Below are 22944 nucleotides of genomic sequence, written 5' to 3'. Positions count from 1 at the left end.
AGAATCAACTTTCAGATTGTGGAGCTAGGGGAGTGCTTGATGACGGGAAAGGCTGGTGCTCTGGGGAAAATCGCAAATGGACTGTACTAACCATCAATAAGCAAAAATAAGCCACCCCTTAGAAGTTGGAAAATTACTGAGTTTATCCTGCTTGGAGCTTATTGAGCGTCTTACATGTATGGATTCATGTTCTTCATCAAATTTGGGAACTTTTTAGGTATTAATAATTCCACTTTTTTTTTTTTTTTGCCTCTTTCTCTTCTAGGACTTGTTCGATGGTGTTCCACAGGTGCCTTAGGTTCTGTTCTTTTTTTATTTTTTCATTCTAATCTTCAGACTGGATAATTTCAATTGTTCTATCTTCATGTTTGCTGATTGTTCTGTCTGCTCAAATCTGCCCTTGCACTGCTGTATGATTTCTTTGGTTTTAGCTCTTGGGCTTTTCAGCTTCTTTTTGGTTCTTTTCTATAATGTATGTCTCTTTACTGACATTCCCGGTTTGTTCATACACTCTTCTGATGTCCTTTAACTCTTTGTGCATAGTTTCTTTTATTTCACTGAGCATATTTGAGACAGTTGACTTAACATCCTTGACTAGTAGTTTGACTGTCTGGGCTGTCCCAGGGATAGTTTACTGTCAAATTATTTTTTTTCTGTCAGCCAGCCAGTCAATTTGTGTATTACAATGTGGTGGTAACTCAAAAACATATTGTCCTTCTACTCGGATTTATTTTGTTGTTTATTGAGGTCTAAAGTTGTCTATTTGTATAGTGACTTTTCCAAATGATTTTGGCAAAGTCTGTGTTCGTTATTATGTGGGTTATTGAAGTTTCTGTCCCATTAACTCTGTATCTACTTTCAGCCTCTCAGATATTTTTAAATGTCTAGATTCTTAAAAACTAGTGTGTGTTCCTTTTAAATGTTCTGATAGATGTCACCAGAGAAGCCACCATAAACCTAAGGGGATCAGATATAGCCAACCATCTCTGCTGATCCTCAGGGAACTGCCATACCAATTAAATCACACCCCAGAATTTTAGAGCACAAAGTCCTTACTGTTCACTATAGCAACAGTGAGCCACTCTAGGAATGCTGTCCCTGTGTTGCAGCAGGACTATGGAAGGAGTCATGGTAGCTGGTTCATACGCACCACTCTCTTACCAAAGATAGTCACCTTGATAATACCAATAATTTTATCACAGCTGTCTAAAATATGTATTATTTCCCAATAGTCTAATATAAGTCCATCTTCCATTTTTTCCCCCTTTCCCGGAAATGCCCTTTATATCTGTTTATTATTGTTATTATTTTTAAAATAGAGACAGGATCTCCCTATGTTGCCCAGGCTGGTCTTGAACACCTGGCCTCAAGTGACCCTCCCACTTTGGCCTCCCAAAATGTTAGGATTACAGGCATGAACCACCATACCTGGCCATGTTTCTCTTAATCTGGAATTACTTCTATGATTAATATGAGTGGTGGCTCATACCTGTGATCCTAGCACTTTGGGAGGAGGAACACTTGATGGCAAGGGTTGAAAACTAACCTGGGCAATATAGCAAGACCCCATCTGTATTTTAAAAAGGAAAATAAAATGAAACAACAACAAAAAGAAAGATGTTAAACCTCACGATACAGAGTATATCAGCTATCAGGCAAAAATCCAAATGTTTGTTAAAATACTCTATTTGAGACTTTGAGAAACTGGATATTGTTACACATTTCCAACGAGAGTGCATTTGGAGGTTTCTAACAAAATTGCAGATCCTTTTATCCTTTGACCCACAAACCCACTTCTAAGAATCTATTTTAAGGGTACATCTGCCACTAGTAAAGTGATATGTAGACAGAGTTATTCATTGAGTCATCACTGTAATAACAAAAGATGGGAAATAAGTTGTAAAAAAGGACTGGTTGAGATACATACAATGTGGGGGGAAAAACGAATGCAGGTAGATCTGTGGTCACTGTTAAGGAGTGATCACCAGGATGTATTGTTAAGTAGAAAACAAAAACAAGCTGCAGTACAGTGTTTTTTGGAAAAAACTTCTAGGAAAAGAAAAAGGAAAAAGATACTGGATGGATACTAGAAAACACGGCTTAATAAAAATGATTATTTATAGGGCAGGTCAAGTAGGGCAAATGGAATTGAGTGATATAGGTGGAAGAGACGGTGGGGCTAGGGGAGGGATAGCATTAGGAGAAATAACTAATGTAGATGACTGGTTGATGGGTTCAGCAAACCACCATGGCACATGTATACTTAGGTAACAAACCTGCATGTTCTGCACGTGTATCTCAGAACTTAAAGTATAATAATGAAATTAAAAATAAAATGAATAATAGTGTCCTGTGAGAAATCCAATTATGTTATAATTTATATTATTTGATAAATACAGTGAAAGTATCATAAAAAGACTCACACTCTTTTGACTATAAAGAAAAAAGATGGAAGAGAGATTTGCTATACTTTTTTTTTTTTAGATGGAGTCTTGCTCTGTTGCCCAGGCTGGAGTGCAGTGGCACGATCTTGGCTCACTGCAACCTCTGCCTCCCTGGTTCAAGCAATTCTCCTGCCTCAGCCTCCCAAGTAGCTGGGACTATGGGCACCTACCACCACACCCAGCTAATTTTTTGTGTTTTTAGTAGAGACAGGGTTTCACCATGTTAGCTAGGATGATCTCGATCTCCTGACCCGTGATACACCTGCCTCGGTCTCCCGAAGTGTTGGTATTACGGGCGTGAGCCACTGCACCCAGCCTGCTATACTTTGTAATACAGTTTTTGACTTTTGAACCCACGTAAATGTTTTACATATTCAAAAATAATTTTATATCAAAACAAAAAGTAAACTCTAAAAGTAGTGAACCTACAAAATGTATCAAACTGGCAACGCAGCAGCATATATTGGCATTTTATTATTGATTCTGACAGTCTGTTTCAACTAATACATCTTAATCTTTAACAGTACTTCTGGATTTAGGATTCTGTTTAGGCAATTTTTTGCACTTGGAAGACAGCCTACTACTGTCTTTGGAACGTTTTAGCTGACGAGAAGTAGGACAACAGCCCTACTTTTGTCTTTTTTCATGATAATTCATCCTTTTTTCTTTGTATTTAAGACTTCTCTTTGTCTTTGATTTCTGCAGTTTTAGGATGGTATATTTATTTTCTTCATTTAAAAAAAAATAGGGATGGAGTCTTACTCTGTTTTCCAGGCTGGTCTCAAACTCCTGGCCTCAAGTAATCCTCTTGCTTCATCCTCCCAAAATGTTGGGATTACAGACATGAGCCACCATGTCCAGTCTAGTGTGATATATTTGGATGTTAGTTTCTTTTTATTCTACTTGGGAGTCACTGGACTTGGGAAACTTAATAGAATCTGTTACTTCATTTCAACAAAATTCTTGCCCATTTTATTTTCTCTCAGTCCATCCTTTTGAGACTCTGATTAAATAATTGTTATACAATCTATGTATATGTCTATTTCTGGGCTCTGTTCTTTTCCATTGTTTATATATATTTCTCTCCTCTCGAATACCACCCTATTTGATTACAGTAGCTCTGCCCATAGTATCTTGAAATCAGATAGCATAAGTCCTCCAAATTTGGTATTTTTTCAATTGTTATTGCAATTCTCTGTCTTTTGCATTTTCATTAAATTTTAGGATCAATGTGTCAGTTTCTACAATCACATCACCTGTGAATATAATTTTACTTCTTCCTTTCCAATCTGGATTTATTTTCTTTATTGTGCCCTTTTGCACTCGCTAAAAGAGTTCTAAATAGAAGTGGTAAGAATGGACATCCTTGCCTTCTTCCCAGTCACAGCAGAAAGCATTCTGTGTTTCATCATTAAATACATATCAGCTATAGGTTTTTCAGAGATTTTCTTTATCAGGTTGAGGAAGTTTCCATCTGTTCTTAGGTTGCTGAAAATTTGTTATGGATAGGTGAACCTTTCAGATTTTTTTTTTCCTTTTTCTTTTTTTGAGACGGAGTTTCGCTCTTGTTGTCCAGGCTGCATGGAGTGCAATGTCGTGATCTAGCCTCTGTGTGATCTAGCCTCACTGCAACCTCTGCCTCCTGGGTTCAAGTGATTCTGCTGTCTCATCCTCCTGAGTATCTGGGATTACAGGCATGTGCCACCATGCCCGGCTAAATTTGTATTTTTAGTAGAGATGGGGTTTCACCCTTTCAGGCTGGTCTCGAACTCCTGACCTCAGGTGATCCACCCACCTTCACCTCCCAAAGTGCTGGGATTACAGACGTGAGCCACTGAGCCTGGTTCCTTTTTCTTTTTTAATTGTATTTTCTTTTAGTAGAAATGAGATCATGCTGTGTTGCCCAGGCTGGTCTTGAACTCCTGACCTCTAGTCATCTTCCTACCTCAGCCTCGCAAAGCATTGGATTACAGACATGAGGCACTCTGCCCATCAAAATTTTCAGATTTTTTTTTTCCAGATATACTAAGATGATCAAATATGGCTTTTCTCCCTTATTTTGTTAACATAGTGAATTATTTGAATGCTCAACCAACCTTGTATTTCTGGAATAAACTCTACTTAATTATGATGTATATATATTTTTATGTATTTTTGTGTTTGATTTCCTGATGTTAATGATTTTTTGTTAATTTTTGTTCATGAAAGAGATTGGTCTATAATTTCTTGCCTTGTAATGGCTGATTTTAGAATCAGGGTAATATTGGCCTCAGAAAATAAGGTTGGGATTATCTATTTTCTGAAACAGTTTGTTTAGGGATGGTATTAATCTTCTTTAAATGTTAAATAGAATTCACCAGTGGAACCCTTTGGATCTAGACTTCCTTTGTGGGAAAGGTTTCTGTTTGGTGTTTGCTTTGGATTTTTTGTAGAAAAGGGGTTTTGCCATGTTCCCCAGGGTGATCTTGAAATCTTGGGCTCATCCTCCCACCTCGGCCTACCAAAATGCTGGTATTACAGGTATGAGCTACCAAACCTGGCCCATGAGAAGGTTTTCAGTTACAAATTCAATTTTTTTTTTTTTTTTTTTTTTTTGAGATGGAGTCTTGCACTATCGCCCAGGCTGGAGTGCAGTGGTGCAATCTCTGCTCACTGCAACTTCCACCTCCCAGGTTCAAGCGATTCTTCTGCCTCAGCCTCCCGAGTAGCTGGGATTACAGGCACCCACCACCACGCCCAGCTAATATTTTGTATTAAGTAGAGACTGGGTTTCACCACATAGGTCAGGCTGTCCAGGCTGGTTCTTGAACTTCTGAGGTCAAATGATCTGCCTGCCTCAGCCTTCCAAAGTGCTGGGACTATAGGCTTGAGCCACTGTGTCTGGCCTTATGTAGTTTTTTAAATTTTTATTTTCACTTATTTATTTTTTGAGACAGCGTCTTACACTGTCACCCAGGCCAGCTTGTAGTGGTGCAATCTCAGCTCACTGCAACCTCCACCTCCCGGGCTCAAGACACCTTCCCACCTCAGCCTCTTGATCCTGTCATTAAACTAACTTGAGTAACTGGGACCACAGTCACATGCCACCATGCCAGTCTAAATTTTGTTTTTTTAATACTATTTTTTAATTTTTTGAGACAGAGTCTTACTCTGTCACCCAGGCTGGAGTGTAGTGGTGCAATCTTGGCTCACTGCAACCTGTCCCTCCCAGATTCAAGGGATCCTCCTGCCTCAGCCTCCTGAGTAGCTGGGATTACAGGTGCCCACCATCACAACAGGTTGATTTTTTAATTTTTAGTACAGTTGGGGCTTCACGATGTTGAACAGGCTGGTCTTGAACTCTTGAGCTCAAGCAGTCCTACCACCTCGACTTCCCAAAGTGCTGGGGTTACAGGCTTGGTCTCTGTGCCCGGCCCCTTGTATGGGTTTAGTTATAAATTTATACACATTTTGTTTTCCTGTATATGTTCTATCTTGGTGAATATCCATGCATACTTAAAGAATGTGCTTTCTCTATCATTTTTTCTTTTTTGAGATGGAGTTTTGTTCAGGCTGGAATGCAGTGGTGTGCAATCTTGTGGTGCAACCTCTGCTTCCTGAGTTAAAGCGCTTCTCCTGCCTCAGCCTTCTAAGTAGCTGGGATTACAAGCATGTGCCACCATGCCTGGCTAATTTGTATTTTTAGTAGAGATGGGGTTTCACCATGTTGGCCAGGCTGGTCTTCAACTCCTGACCTCAGGTGATCCACCTGCCTCAGACTCCCAAAGTGCTGGGATTACAGGCTTAAGCCACTACACCTGGCCTGCTCACATCGTTTTTTCAGTGTCATTTGGATCAGGTTTGATTCTTTTGTTCAGGTCTTCTTCATGCTTACTGATTTTTCTGTCTCCTGCTCTATTGATTTCTGAATGGGCAGAGTTGAAATAAACAAATGTAATGTAGATTTGTCTTTTTGTTTGTTTGTTTGCTCATATTATGAAGGATGTTCACTGTGTATGGGTTACCATTTTAGCCCACTATATCTTGGGCAGCATTTTTACTACTTGCCTGAGTCCAGTGAGTCAAAACATTTATAACCACAACAAGTTACGTGAAGCCCAGTTTTATTACCCACAGATAGGCAGCAAGGGAGAGGAGAAGCCTAGCATTCATTGCAAATCAGTCCCTCAAGGCTTGGGAAAGCTGCTCAGAGTGGGTGGTCTCTTGTCTGTGGCCCATAGCTGAGGGCCCAGGAAAGAAGGTTTTATGTCCCAGGGGTACCGTGATTCATCGGTCTAAAGCATTGAAGGACATCCTGTTTGAGGGTGGAGGAAATGACAGGAACAGAAACTGAGGCTCTTCCAACCAGCTCCTCTTTGTCTCAGGATGCTTCATTCTCAGCATGTTATACAGTTAAACAAAGATGTGGGGCGGGGCAGGGAACTGGCTTGATTCAAGGCTACCTGGAGAACTGCCCTGTACATAACATATGCTTATTGTTTGAATGTGTATCTGTTAGCATCCTGGTTTTTTTTTTTTTCTTCCCTTAACCGCTATATATTTGAAGTAGATTTCTTGTAGATAGTACTTATTCTTTTTTGTTGTTGTTATTTATGTATGTGAGGTTCAGTATCATTAGTGGTATTAACAGGACCACGGACGACACTATTTTGCATTATATATATCCTCTTCCTTGTCTGCTGTGGATGTTGGAATAAAGTTGCTTTGCTAGTGGTGATCCATCTCATGACCCTGTCATTACTCACTTGTGTTGTGATCTACAGTGTGTAATAAGAGACTTTAAGTACACATACGTCTCTTGTGGAGCTAGGCAATCAAAGAAGTGCTAGCCATTCCTAGCCCACAATGTCGAAACATAAGCCCTGCATTATGCTTAGGTTTAGAAACTAAAACTTCACAGAAAGGAGATAACAAATCATATTCACATCTCAAAACCCAAAAGCTTGAAACATTTCATTTGTAGAAAAAAGGAATAAGAGGCCAGGTGTGGTGGGTTATGCCTGTAATTCCAGCAGTCTGGGAGGCTGAGACAGGTGGATTGCTTGAGTCCAGGAATTTGAGACTATCCTGAACAACATAGTGAAATCCTGACTAAAATGCAAAAAATTAAGTGTGTATGGTGGCACAGGCCTGTAGTCCCAGCTACACAGGAGGCTGAGGTAGGAGAATCACCTGATGCTGAGAGGTTGAGGCTGCAATGAGCCAAGATCATGCCACCGTACTCCAGCCTGGGCAACCAGAGTGAGACCCTGGCTTAAAAAAAAAAGCCGGTGGGGAGCTGGGAATAAGGCCAGGCACCATGGCTTATGCCTGTAATCCCAGCACTTTAGGAAGCTGAGGCAGGAGGATCCTTTGAGACAAGCCTGGGCAATATAGTGAGACCCTGTCTGTTCACAAAAAAATAAAATTATGCAGGCATGGTGGTGTATGTCTGTAGCTGAGGCGGGAGGATTGCATGAGCCCGGGAGGTTGAGACTGTACTGAGCCAAGATTATGCTATTGCACTCTAGCCTCGGTGACAGAACAAGACTGTCTCAAAAAAAAAAAAAAAAGAATAAAATCAGAATCTAGTAGGTTCATTTTAAGTTCGCTTACTTTTGTAAGTGTATAATTTATGGGCTATCGTGTCAGTCATGTTTTTGTTTTTTTGAGGCAGGGTCTCACCTATTGCCCAGGCTGGAGAGTGCAGTGGTGCAATCTTGTCTCACTGATGCCTCAACCTCCCAGGCTTAGGTGGTTCTTCCACCTCAAGCCTACTGAGTAGCTGAGACTACAGGTTCATGCCACCACACCTGACTACTTTAAATTTTTTGTAGAGACAGGGTTTTGCCATGTTGCCCAGGCTAGTCTCAAACTCCTGAACTGAAGCAATTCACCTGCCTTGGCCTCCCAAAGTGCTGGGACTACAGGCATGAACCACCACACCTGCCCCTGTCAGTCATGTTTTTTGACTGCAGTTATCTAGACATGTTTCATGATTTCAGCAAACACAGTCAATTAGATTTAGATGGGTAATGAGCATTAAACCTAAACAGCTCTTTAAAATGCAAAAAATATGACACTGGAAGTGTTAGTTGCTCCAACTTAATTAATAAACAGGTAGTTTCATTGTTCAGCTTGTTTTCTGCACATATTCTTATCTGTTTGTATTGTCAAAGCGAAGCAATTTATAGAAACTATACTGGCTCATTTGTTTTAATATTTCTCTTTGAAGTTGACTCTCTGTCTGCCTTTGTGATTTCATATTTTTTCTTATAAAAAGGAGAGTTGGGCCGGGCGTGGTGGCTCACGCCTGTAATCCAAACACTTTGGAGGCCAAGGCGGGCGGATCAACTGAGGTCGGAGTTCAAGACCAGCCTGACTGACATAGTGAAACTCCATCTTAAAAAAAAAAAAAGGAAAATTGATTTATGTTTCCTTGGTATTCTACTCTTGCTGGGATAGTGTGTCAAAAGAGTCACTTCCTTCATCCGGACATTGAGATACCATTGTCCATTGATCTCTTAGTGTCATTAGGCAATTTTGCAGTCTAAATGTCATAGGGTGTACTTACACAAGCCTTTGCAGTATAGCCTACTATACATCAAGTGAATATGTACAGCCTGTTGCTCCTAGGGTACAAATGTGTACAGCATGTTACTGTACTGAATCCTGTACTAGTCATCTGTAACACAGTGGTATGTGTATATCTAAATATATCTAAAACCTAGAAAAATACAGTATAAAAAATTCTTTTAAAAAAAGGGTACACCTGTATAGAGAGCACTTATCATGAGTGGTGGTTGCAGGACTGGAAGTTGCTCTGGGTGAGTCAGGTAGTGAGTGATGAGTGCATTTGAAGGTGGCCTAGAACATTACTCTATACTTTTATATGACTGACAGCTCAGTATGCTTGTTTATACCACTATCACCCTAAACACGAGTAATACATTGCACCTCAGTATTATCTATATTACCACAGCTTTCACTAGGTGATAGGAATTTTTCAGCTCCATTATAATTTTTTTTTTTTTTTTTTTTTTTTTTTTTTTGAGACAGTCTCTGTTGTCCATGCTGGAGTACGGTGGCGTGATCTTGGCTCATTGCAGTTGCCACCTCCTGGGTTCAAGCAGTTCTCCTGCTTCAGCCTCCCAGCTACTCAGGAGGCTGAAGCAGGAGAACTTCATGCCCTGCCTTCAGCTCCATTATAATTTTATGGTAGCACTGACACAAATGCGATCCATTGTTAGTTAAAAACTGTTATGCAATGGCCAGCTTCAGTGGCTCACACCTGTAATCCTAGCACTTTGGGAAGGTGAGGTGGGCAGATCACGAAGTCAGGAGATTGAGAGCATCCTGGCTAACATGGTGAAACCCCGTCTCCGCTAATAATTCAAAACATTAGCCAGGCTTGGTGGCATGTGCCTATAGTCCCAGCTATTTGGGAGGCTGAGGCAGGAGAATCGCTTGAACCTGGGGAAGCAGTGGTTGCAGTGAGCCAAGATCACGCCACCTGTACTCCAGCCTGGGTGACAGAGTGAGACTTTATCTCAAAAGAAAAAAAAAACAAATACAAAAAATGTTATGCAGCTCGTGATTGTGTTTACTGTGTAATACGTAGTGCTTTGTTTTTCTGTTACTGAAAAAAGATACACCTGAGGCTTAGGAATGAAGTTCTGGTAGAGATGTAAATTTGAGATTTACTAACATTTGGTCTCAATTGTTCCTTATTAGGTAGAGGTACATCCATGACTCAGAATTTATTTGTAGCCTTAGCGATCATACTTGGAGAGAATCAATGTAGATGAGATTGTGCTGGTCCTCATCTACCTGATTTAGCAAGAGCCAGCTATTGTCATCTGATTTTAGTTGGATAGTACAGGGCTTACTGCCTAGGTTAACCAGGTACCATCTTAGGTTAGACCTATTCTGTACATTTACTGATGTAATCCTTACAACAGTAGTGCCTCAGAGTTGTTCTAATGGAAGTGGAATATTGAGCACAATAACTAGAACACAGCAAGTTCTCAATAGGATAACCATCATCATGATTACCATGTATTACGGTTTCACAGAAGACAAAACAGAGGCTCAGAAAGATTGTTTAGGAGTTACAGAGCAGTCAGTGAGAAGGGCTAATCTAGGTCTTGTACAGCTTTAAAGTCCATGCTGTATCTCCATTTAAATACTTACTATGTAGAGTGTGCACATGACATGGCATTAGTGGTTGTGAGACCATGGACCAGTCATAGCACTCAGTTTTCTCATCTGTAAAATAGGGGTAACATTTAAAGCACTAGAATTAGGTTTTGAGAATTACTAGACCTCAGGCTCTATTCTAACCCTAGAAGGTAGCCAGTGGGTCTTAGACTGGGCCTGAGGCCTCATTTGTACCACCCATGTCCACCTCCTCTTAGGCATTAGAAACTGGTTCGGGAAAAATAGGTTTTGAAGGTATTAATAGTATTGGAGAGGAGCTGCTTCCTCTTTTCTCCTTTCTCGGCATAGCCACTGTCAGAATTTTGTGTTAATCATTCCCTAGCTTTTCTTTATAGTTCTCTGTTTGTTTGTTTGGAGATGGAGTTTTGCTTTGTCTCCCAGCTGGAGTGCAGTGGCGCGATCTCCGCTCACTGCAACCTCTACCTCCCGGGTTCAAGTGATTCTCCTACCTCAGCCTCCCGGGTAGCTGGGACTACAGGCACCCACCATCACGCCTGGCTATTTTTTTTTTTTTTTTTTGTATTTTTAGTAGAGAGGGGGTTTCACCATGTTAGCCAGGATGATCCTGATCTGCTGACCTCATGATTCACCCACCTAAGCCTCCCAAAGTGTTGGGATTACAGGTGTGAGCCACTGTGCCTGGCCCTTCTTTATAGTTTTATCAGCTATGTGCACTTTCTTATACAATATTTCATTTGGATTTTACCATTTTTGAACTTTAATGGAATATAGTCTGTATTCTGAAATTTACATTTATTTAACATTTTGGAGGATTCAGTCACATTGATATGTATAGTTTAATGCATTCATTTCTTTGCTGTGTACTATTTCATTATTTGAATATGCCATAATATTTTGTTTCTAATGTTCAAGGAATTGTGGATCACAGGGTAGGTGGCTGGTCATGTTGGCTCATGCCTATAATCCCATCCATTTGGGAGGCCATGGTGGGAGGATCACTTAAGGCCCAGAGTTTGAAACCAGCCTGGGCAACATAGTGAAACATTGTCTCCAAAATTACAAATTATATATATATATATATATATATATATATATATATATTTTTTTTTTTTTTTAATTAGCTGGACTTGGTGGCATGTGCCTGTAGTCCCAGCCATACTCAGTAGGTTGAGGTAAGAGGATCCCTTGAGCCCAGGATTTCACGGCTGCAGTGAGTCATGATTATTCCACTATACTCCAGCCTGAGTGACAGAGTGAGAAATTGCCTCTAAAAAAATAAAAAATAAAAGGGTTTTTCCTTTATTCATTCAATAGATATCTCTTGAGCACTGTATGTGCCAAGTACTAAAGAGATATTATCCCTGACCTCATGGAGTTTACCTTCTGTTTGAGACAAGCAGTGAACATAAATAAATGAAATAGAAGGATGGTAAATGCCAGAAAGAAAAGAACTAGAATAGGATATGGGGGATCAGGTTTGTAGGAAGGTGCATGTTCTGTGTAGACTTCATCAAAGGTGATATTTGGAAACAAACAAGGAGGTTATGCACCATTTTAAAATACTGCCTAACCAAAGGAAATGGATATCCGTGGCCATTAAGCACATAGTGATATATGATTAAAGTAAAAATGTCTATCCTTCTTAGAGAATTATTTTTTAGTTCTACACATTTTCTATAAGGATATATAGCCTAGATGCTGTTTTCTACTGATTTGTGTAAAGAAGCTACAATGTGCTCAGATTTGGAGGAATAGAAATTACACAAATTTTACAGGTAAGAAAGTACTATTAGGTTAGCATTTATTCAGATTTAAATTCCTTTAGGTCAAATTCATAATTATACACCAATAGAATTCATTCCTGTCAGACATGATGGGATGTATTAACCTGTAGTTTTCTAAGACACTTTTTGTAGAGTACAGCAGTACACAGTACATGGAGTCTGGGGTTGGTTATAGGTTCAGATCTCAGCGTCACTAATGTGTGACCTTGGTCACACACACACACACACATACACACACACACCCAGGCTGGAGTGCAGTGGCGCAAAGTCGGCTCACTGCAGCCTCCACCTTCGCCTCTCAGGTTCAAGCGATTCTCCTGACTCAGCTTCCTGAGTGGCTGGGATTGCAGGTGCCCTCCATCATGCCTGGCTAATTTCTGTATTTTTTTTTTTTTTTGTGAGATGGAGTTTCACTCTTGTTACCCAGGCTGGAGTGCAATGGAATGATCTCGGCTCACCGCAACCTCTGCTTCCTGGGTTCAGGCAATTCTCCTGCCTCAGCCTCCCGAGCAGCTGGGATTACAGGCACGCACCACCATGCCCAGCTAATTTTTTGTATTTTTAGTAGAGATGGGGTTTCACCATGTTGAACAAGATGGTCTCGATCTCTTGATCTTGTGATCCACCCGCCTCGGCCTCCCAAAGAGCTGGGATTACAGGCGTGAGCCACCGCGCCCGGTAATTTTTGTATTTTTAGTAGAGACAAAGTTTTTACCATGTTGCTCAGGCTGATCTCGAACTCCTGATCTCAGGTGATCGTCCACCTTGCCCTGTCAGAGTGCTGGGATTACAGGCATGAGCCACTGCGCCCAGCTGAAAATCTTTTTTCCCCTTTTCTCTTTTTCTTTTTTTTTTCCCCCTCTCCTGATAACTCACAGAACATTAACTTTGTATCTTAAAATAATTATACATTCAATGGGAAGTTGCAGAGAAGTCCCATGGATCCAGTTGTACCAATGATTATGGTTTACATTACTGTAGTACAATATCAGAACCAGGAAACTGACATTGGTTCATCAGTGTGTATAGTTCTATGCTACTTAATCACATGTGTAGATTTGTATAACTACCATCACAGTGAAGATACAGAACATTACTACAAAAAGTTCTCCTGGCAGGGCATGGTGGGTTATACCTGTAATCCCAGAACTTGGGAGGCTGAGGCAGGAGGGTCATTTGAGGCCAGGAGTTTGTGACCAACCTGGCCAACATAGCAAGACCCCATTTCTAAAAAAAAAAAAAAAAAAAAAAAAAAAAAAATCAGCTAGGTGTGTTGGTGCGTGCCTGTATTCCCAGTACTTTGAACCCAAGAGTTGGAGACAGCAGTGAGCTAAGATCACGTTACTGCATTCTAGCCTGGATGATAGAGCGAGACCGTGTCTCAAAAAAAAAAAAGTTCTTCTTCATGCTGCCCCTTTATAGTCACACCCACCCTCATCCTCAACCCCTGGTTTCAGAGAAACAATCTGTTTTCTGTCTCTATAATCTTGTCATCTTGAGAATGATACATAAATGAAATCATTCATAGTGACCTTTTGAAATCGGCTTTTTTTCCACTCAGAATGATGCCCTTAAGATCCACCCAGTTTGTTGTATGTGTCAATGGTTCCTTTTTATTGCTAACTAGTATTCTGTGATATGGATATATACCAAGTGTATTTAACCTTTTTTCTTTTCAAGGCAGGATCTCGCTCTGTCTCCCAGGCTGGAGTGCAGTGGTGCAATCACATCTCACTACAGCCTCGGATGCCCTGGGCTCGGATGATTGTCCCACCTCAGCATCTGTGTTAGTTGGAACTACAGGTGCATGCTACTGCAGCTTGCTAAGCTTTTAAAAAAATTTTGTAGAGATGGGGGTTTCACTGTGTCGCCCCAGGGTGGCCTTGTACTCGGGCTTAAGCAGTCCTCCTACTTTGGCCTCCCAAAACTCCAGGATTACAGGTATAAGCCACTGTGCCTGGCCAATGATTAATGTATTTGAGAAGATTTTGGCTCTTCTTGGCTCTTATGAATAAAGCTGCCACAGATGTTTAATTTTTTGTATGGACTTAAGTTTATTTCACTGGGATGCCTAGAAGTGAGATTGCCAAGTCATATGACAAACACGTTTGATTTTTAAGGAAACTCTCAAACTGTCCCAGAGTGGCTGTACCATTTTATATTCCTTACTTTGAATGTGCATATGTCTTCATCTATGAAATAACTCTTTATGTCTGTTGCCCATTTTCAATTGTTTTTTGCTGTTGCATTTTGAGAATTCTTTGTGTATTATAGTTATGAATCCTTTGTCAGATGTGTGGTTTGCAAATATTTTTCTCCCAGACTTTTCATCCTTTCACAGTCTTTCTCCAGAGCAAAAATTTTAAAATTTGTGAAGTCAGATTCATCGAGATCTTTCTTTTATGGATTGCTTTTGGTATCATGTCTAAGAATTCCTCACTGAGTCCTAAGTCCTTAAGATATTCTCCTAATGTGTTCTTGTAAAAGTTTTATAGTTTTATGTTTTACATTAAAATTTCCCACTTCATTTTGAATTACTTTTTATGTAAAATACAAAGTTTAGGTTAAGATTACTTTTTTTTTTTTTTGCCTTTGTGTATCTGGATATCTAGTTGTTCCAGCACAATTTGTTGAAAAGTCTGTTTTTATTCCATTGAATTGCTTCCATACCTTAAACAAAAATCTGTTTGGCTTACTTGTGTATTTCTGGGTTCTGTTCCCCGCCCCCCTCATCTGTGTGACAGTTCTTCACCCGTTACCACTGTCTCCGTGACTTTATCTCTAGAAATTATAAAATTGTGCATAGAGATTCTTCTCAGTTCTTTTTCAAAATTGATTTAGCCATTCTAGTTCCTTTGCCTTGCCATGTAAAATCTTTGAATAATCTTTTTTGAGACAGAGTTTTGCTATTGTTGCTCAGGCTGGAGTGCAATTGCATGAGCCACCTAGGTTCAGGCAATTTTCCTGCCTCAGCCTCCCTAGTAGCTGGAATTATAGGTGTCTGCCACCACGCCCAGCTAATTTTTGTATTTTTAGTAGAGATGGGGTTTCGCCATGTTGGCCAGGCTGGTCTCCAAACTCCTGACCTCTGGTGATCCACCTGCCTTGGCTTCCCAAAGTGCTGGGATTACAGGCATCATCCACCGTGCCCAGCCATAATCTGGTCTCTATCTGTAAAAAAAAATCTTGCTGGGATTTTGATAGGAACACATTAGCCTATAGGTCAGTTTGTAGAGAATTGACATCTTTACTATCTTGAGTCTATGAACACATTATATCTCTCTAGGAATTTAAGTCTTCTTCAGTTTATCTTACCAGCATTTTGTGTTTATTAGCATAAATATGCTATTGTGTTTCTGTCAATCAGTTGACTCTACTTATGGGTCTTTCAGGTTCTCTATTCTGTTTTATTCAACTAGGTGTCTGTGATTTCTGTAGCTTATATAATAAGCTTATCGTATAAATAAAGCTTATTTAATAAGTCTGTAAATTGAGTAGCGTGATTCCTCCACTGTATTCTTCTTTTACAATAGTGATTTAGCTGTTACACTGCATTCGCATTTCTACATAAATATTAAAATAATCCTACACTGAGTATCCTAATCCACATTTCTTTGGTTATTTAGAACTTCTATGATTTCTTTCATCAGCATTTTATAGTTTTCAGTATACAAAACTTCTGCATGTTTTGTTAGGTTTACGCCTATTTCATTTTGCTTAGAACCATTTGATTTCCATATAGTTATAGGGCTATTCAGATTATCCTTTTAATACTGGGTAAGTCGGTAGTTTTCTGCTTTTTAAGGAATTGGTCAGCTCCCATCAATTTGATTTCACACTCAAGTTGTCAAGTTAGTGCGTGCATGTTCTTAAGTATCTCTTATTCTTTTTAATCTCTGCACGGTTGGTGGTATCATGAAATGAAAAAATGGTGTCCCCCTTTTCAATCCTCATTTTGGCAAGTTGTGTCTTCTTTTTCTTTGTCAGTCTTGCAGGGAGGTTTGTTAATTTTATGACCTTTTCAAATAACCAGCTTTTTATTTCATTGACTTTTCTCTATTTTTAAGCTGTCAATTTCATTGACTTCTACACTTAGAATTTTCTACCTCCATTGACACCAGGAGGAGAGAGCTTCCTCCTTACTGGTGAATGCGGGTACAAGTTTAGGTTCCTATCAGGTCTTTATTGACTACCTCCCTGACCGGGAAGGACATGAATGCCTATTCACTGCTTCTTATGTATTGTCTATTGACACTTTGGGGAATGAGGCCCTGGCTTCTCTGACACCACTGAACAGTGGGTAGTTGGGACACCTAGTTTCAGCTAGGCCTTCTACTGGGCCTTTGCTGGTGAAAAGAGGGGCATTTTTTTCCTGTAATGTTTGGTGGAAGTAGAACCCTTATTTTCTAAAATCTTTCTGCCCCTTTGCTGTTTCTTTGGGCAGAGAGAGCAAGCCTTTGTGGGTTTTCTTTGTTTACCCCTCTTGGTGTTTCTGTGTTACTGGCTTTATGAGCACCCATTTTGGAATATATGAGACAAAAAGAACACCCAGTAAACTAACCACTATGTGTATTCTTGGGTCCTGAATTGGTAGTCTCTACCTTTCACAGTTGTCTTGTTTTATATAGAATGTCTAAAGTCCTTAGCTGTATGTAGCTGAAGGCATAATGAAAATTAGATTTACTTCATCTTTCCCTTTCTGAAATGTATTGTAATATCTTTCCAGATTTCAAATATTAATTCTTTGCCAGTACCGTGTGTTTAGATAGCTCTTCCAACTTGGGGCTTGTCTTCTCACTTTGTTCATGGTAATATTTTCACCAGTTGTAGTTCTGTAACAAAGATGAATATATTAATATTTTCCTTATAGCTCTTGCTATTTTTTCTTGCTTAAAAATTGATTCCAATAAATTTGTACTCCAAGGTCACAAATACATTCTCTCACATTTTCTTGTGAAAGTTTTTTTTTAAGAATATTGCTCTGTCGTCCAGGCTGTAATGCAGTGGTGCAGTCTCTGCTCACTGCAACCTCCACCTCCTGGGTTCAAGCGATTCTCCTGCCTCAGCCTCCTGAGTAGCTGGGATTACAGTTGTGCACCACCACACCCAGCTAATTTTTGTATTTTTCGTAGAGACGGGGTTTTACCATGTTGATCAGATTGGTCTCGAACTCCTGACCTTGTAATCTGCCTGTCTGGGCCCCCCAAAGTGCTGAGATTACAGGCATGAGCCACCACGCCCGGCCTTTGAAAGTTTTATAGTTTTTAATCTATTCAAAATAGTAATTTTTTTGAATCAGATAAAGTAGGGATCTAATTTCATTTCCCACCCCCCAATAGTTGTTCAGCAACATGAAAAGTTCATCCCTTTTCCCACTGATTTCTAGTGAGACATCTGATATATATAAAGTATACATTTATGTAAGCCTTACAAATATCACACCATTTTAATTGTTATAGCTTTATAGTAGGTTTTGTTATTTGGTAGGCATGTCCCCACAGCTTGTCAAAATTCTATTGAAATCTCTGTTGGGATTGTTACTAGAGCTGCATTGCATCTATAGACATGTTTGTGGGAGCATTGTCATCTTTACCATCATGGACATGCTTTCTTCGTGATTTAGATATTTTTTAATGTTTTTAAATATAGCCGAATATTTTTCTGCACGATGACCTTCACAGTCTTTTGAAATTTATTTCTAAGTACTTAATATATTTTTGTTGCTATTGTAAAACTTTTTTTAATTAAATTTTTATTTGTTGTTTCTATATACAAATGAAATTGGCCTTTGGATTACTTTGTATTTGTTCTTATGCATTTCATTAACAAATATATCTGGGAACCTTATTGCAGTCTTCCTTAGTATAAATTATACAGCATCAAGTTTATATTAGAGTTTTAACTCATTTGGTATTTTTTTTTATTGTTTACCAAGCACTATGAAAGACTATTCTTTTTTGTTCAAAGGAATGCATTTGTTAAAAGGAAATGGTATTTCATAATGTCTGCGAAGATTTCAAACAAAAGGAACATGTCTCTTTTCTGCTTCCAGAAATCCTAATTTTGTAAGTCTAGAGAAAACCTTAGCTCCTTGTTTTGTTTCTTTTTTTTTTTTTTGAGGAAGCTCTGTAGCCCAGGCTAGAGTGCATTGGTGTGATCTCTGCTCACTGCAACCTCTGCTTCCCGGGTCCTGGTTCAAGCAATTCTCCTGCCTCAACCTCCCGAGTAGCTGGAATCACAGGTGCGCACCACCATGCCCGGCTAACTTTTGTATTTTTAGTAGAGATGGGGTTTCACCAGCCAGGCTGGTCTTGAACTCCTGATCTTGCGATCTGCCCGCCTCAGCCTCCCAAAGTGCTGGGATTACAGGCATGAGTCACCGCACCCGGCCACCTCCTTGTTCTTTTAAAAATCTCCCATGTGGTCTGTACGTTTCTGTTAGAAAACCACTGCTAGAGAGGTTGCTAAATAGTAAAAGCATTTAGCCCATGGTATGTTGGGGAAGGGAGGCATTTCATTTAAAATTTTGAAGAAGTTATGCATCATTTAATATTTCATGTGTGATGTATAGATAAAATTAGTATATTTACATAAACAGTTGTCTTTTATTAAGTGACAGCAGGTATGAATTTAAAAAGAATGGACATTGAAAAACAACAGTTACAGTTTGAATGAGATATATTGGTTGAGTACTTAGTATATTTGCATTAAAATTTAGGACATAATTTTGTCTTTCCCAGTTGGAGTCATTCGATGCCCAGTTTGCAGCCAAGAATGTGCAGAAAGACACATCATAGATAACTTTTTTGTGAAGGACACTACTGAGGTTCCCAGCAGTACAGTAGAAAAGTCAAATCAGGTAAGTGTATTACATCTTGAACCTTTTGCCAACTTTTTAAAAATTGAGATTGGGTCTTGCTTTGTCACCCAGGCTGGAGTGCAGCTGTGTGACCTCTGCTTCCTGGGTTTAAGTGATTTTCTCATCTTAGCCTCGAGAGTATCTGGGATTACGGGCATACGCCACCACACCCAGCTAATTTTTGTATTTTTACTAGAGATGGGGTTTCACCATGTTGGCCAGGCTGGTCTTGAACTCCTGACCTCGAGTGATCCACCTGCCTTGGCCTCCCAAAGTGCTGGGATTACAGTTGTGAGCCACCACACCTGGCCTCTTTTGTCAACTATTGATGGGGTAACAAAATGCTGGAGGTCTCTAAAGTAAAAGGAATAAAACATTAGATAATCTATAAAATTATGTAATATTTTAAAAGATATATAAAGAATAATGAATAATTCACCTTAAGAAATAAAACAGTGTCAGTGCAGAAGCTCTTGATTGCATTACCCACATTCCAATCTCCTCCAGAGAAACCATTGTTTTATATTTGATATTATTTCATTTCTTTGAACTTTTACTAGGTATTGACAATTAGATTTTTATTTAAAGCTCAGCTCTCACTTTTTTTCTATTTTAATGATAAGCTCTATAATGATACATATGAAAGACACCATGTCTTTGATCAGTAAGGTTTTTACATTTTTAAGAAAGCCTTCTTTTCTACATGGTATTACTTTGAAAGCTTCATTTGTGTTTTGGGGTTTGTTGTTGTTGTTGTTGTTGGAGAGACAGAGTCTCACTCTGTTGCCCAGTCTGAAGTGCAGTAACGTAGTCATAGCTCACTGCAGTCTTCAGCTCCTGGGCTCCAGTGATTCTCACACTTTAGCCTCCTGAGTCACTGGAACTACAGGCTCATGCTGCCATGCCCAGCTAACTAATGCCTCATTTGGTAGCATTGTCCAAGGTGCTGGATTTAGAGATCCAGTGGTGTTTTTCTTTTCTTTTCTTTTTTTTGAGATGGAGTTTCGCTCTCGTTACCCAAGCTGGAGTGCAATGGCGCAATCTAGGCTCACCGCAACCTCCGCCTCCTGGGTTCAGGCAATTCTCCTGCCTCAGCCTCCCGAGTAGCTGGGATTACAGGCGCGCACCACCATGCCCAGCTAATTTTTTGTATTTTGAGTAGAGACGGGGTTTCACCATGTTGACCAGGATGGGCTCGATCTCTTGACCTCGTGATCCACCTGCCTCGGCCTCCCAAAGTGCTGGGATTACAGGCGTGAGCCACCGCGCCCATCCATGTGTTTTTCTTTTCTTTCTGACTTCTATAACCCATATATAGAACATTTCTGTTGGCTTCTTATATCTAGATGTCAGATCTATCATGCATAATCTATAGTGCTCCAGTGGGGATTAGCCATGTTGAGATTAATTCTACAGCTTGTGCTAAGTATAGTGTATTAGTCTGCTTTTGGATCGTGATTCATTGACGATTCCTCTAGGCAGTTCCCTTAATTTGGAATGGAAGATCTGGGAAAGAACTAAATTTGGTTAGGAAAAAGTGATTATTAGCTATGTTTATCAGGACTCTTTAGTAATCACATGGTTAATTTCTGTACTTTTTGTTGAATTTTCAGTTTTCTGTTCGTTGGGAGAACTGCATGAATTTAAGGTTCACTTTGAATGAACATAGCCACTACTGACTAAAATACATGTTTTTTGTAGTTTGGAAAATATCCACAATTCTTCCTGATTTGAACCTTATCAAAGGCCAAAACAGCTTGCTGCAGGAGATAAACTTTCTAATTGTTTAATTGTGAAACCACCCTTAAAGAAAGAAACATAATTATTTATGTGGGCTACAGTGTTGAGCTCTTAAGTCCTCTGAAAGTTCTCTTTTGAATACAAATGATTTTGTTTCTGCCTTCCATCACTTTGCTTTACATATGATTGTAGCTATGCTATTCATTAGATTCATAGTAGTACATGTGCATGCTTAATCCAGAAAACTCAAAACTACAGTAGCGTAAGTAATCCTCAAATGTAAAGTAGCATAAATAAATGTCAACCAGAGAGAATATTTATATGACATGAAATGATAACAGGACATGAGAGTTAAAGGGATTCTAATCCAAAGGACAAGTTTAAGAGGCTGCTTTATACCTCCTTATGATCAATTAGTTGTCAGTACATTTATGTTTATTTAGTCTGCTTCTGTCACAGAAACATAGTAGGAAGAAGTTAAACTAGAGATGGAGTCCAATATACATACTATATGTTGATACTGGGCATGCATGGGTTGGGGTATGAAATGTGGTATGAGAATAGGGTGCTGCTGGAGGCATTTGGTGAGGATGGAGACTGGAGAGGTTATATGGAGGATGAATTGGAAGCAGGCAGTACTTAGCAAGAGGTAGTGAGAGCTGAATTAGCATGGTAACAATAAGGAAAGGAAGTTACCACCCACTGAGAACTTGATAATCCTGACTGGGTGTGGAAGCTGAGAGATGTTTTACTGCCTGGATGGTGCCTTTCACGGAGACCATGATAAAGAGGGTGGGAGGTAGGTAGAGGTAATAAATCGGTTTTGGATGTGACTGAGTTTGCATTGCCTATGAGATTGTAAACTAGAGGTGTCATCCATGGCTAGAGTGGAGCTTTGAAGAGAGTTCATAGCTAGAGATTTTGAAAAGTTTTAAAACTTCTATCTTTGTTGTTCAAGCATTACCAAAGAAACAATTGACATAACAAACTTCCAAGACCCATCGCTTAGATCAGTAGTCATCAACTCTTGTTTTGTGCATACCCTGATACTACATCCCCAGCCACTAGTTTACATTGATGTTAATTCCAGCCATTATTATAATTTCATCTCTAACTTTTTTTTTTTTTTGAGATGGGAGTTTTGCTCTTGTTGCCCAGGCTGGAGTGCAATGGCGAGGTCTTGGGCTCACTGCAACCTCTGCGTCCTGGGTTCAAGTGATTGATTCTCTTGCCTCAGCCTCCTAAGTAGCTGGGGTTACAGGCTCCCATTACCACACCTGGCTAGTTTTTGTATTTTTAGTAGAGACAGAGTTTCACCATGTTTCCCAAACTGGTCACCAACTCCTGACTTCAGGTGATCTACCCACCTTAGCCTCCCAAAGTGCTGGGATTAGAGGATGAGCCACCGTGCCCAGCCTCATCTGCAAATATTTTGGTATGTACTTCAATAAAATATTTTTTCTGTAAACATAACCACCATATCAGTTTCCTATATAAAAAATAAAAGAACCAGCCTGGGCAACATGGTGAAACCGTGTCTGAATGAATGAATGGATGGATAAACCAGAAAGAAAAGCAAGCATATAGGCTGGTGGTGTGCACCTGTAGTCCCAGCTAGTTAGGAGGCGAGGTTGGAGGATCACCTGTGCTCAAGGAGATGGAGGCTGTAGGGAGCCGTAATCATGCCACTGCACTCCAGCCTGGGTGACAGAGTGAGAGCCTATCTCCAAAAAAAAAAAAAAAATTTAATGCTTAGTGATCTTTTAATATTACCAAATATCTAAGCAGTAATCAAATGGTTCTAATTATTATAGGGTTTTTTTAAAACAATGGTTTGTTTCTATAAGGATCTAACAATGGTTTGTTTCTATAAGGATCTAACACAGTACATTTGGTTGATTTGTCTCAAACCTATCTTTTAATTAATCTCAAGTTACCCCTTTGCTTCTCTTGCTTT

The 22944-nt window shown here is 39.6% G+C and overlaps 1 protein-coding gene across 6 annotated transcripts in view; it reads left to right on the top strand.

Moving 5' to 3' along the window:
- Window positions 1-22944, top strand: part of TRIM24 (tripartite motif containing 24) — a 123184-nt gene that overhangs the window by 34864 nt on the left and 65376 nt on the right. For all 6 annotated transcript variants that reach the window (XR_013523768.1, XR_013523767.1, XM_035254649.3 and 3 more), the window contains exon 2: window positions 19129-19247. Coding sequence is in view for 4 of the 6 variants with exons in the window: in XM_035254649.3 (XP_035110540.3) it covers window positions 19129-19247 (119 nt within the window). In the remaining 2 variants the exon portion in view is untranslated. The remainder of the gene's footprint in view (window positions 1-19128; window positions 19248-22944) is intronic.

The sequence above is a fragment of the Callithrix jacchus genome, chromosome 11 (genome assembly GCF_049354715.1).
Source record: "Callithrix jacchus isolate 240 chromosome 11, calJac240_pri, whole genome shotgun sequence".
NCBI lineage: Eukaryota > Metazoa > Chordata > Mammalia > Primates > Cebidae > Callithrix > Callithrix jacchus.
This window is presented reverse-complemented; position numbering and strand designations above follow the sequence as displayed.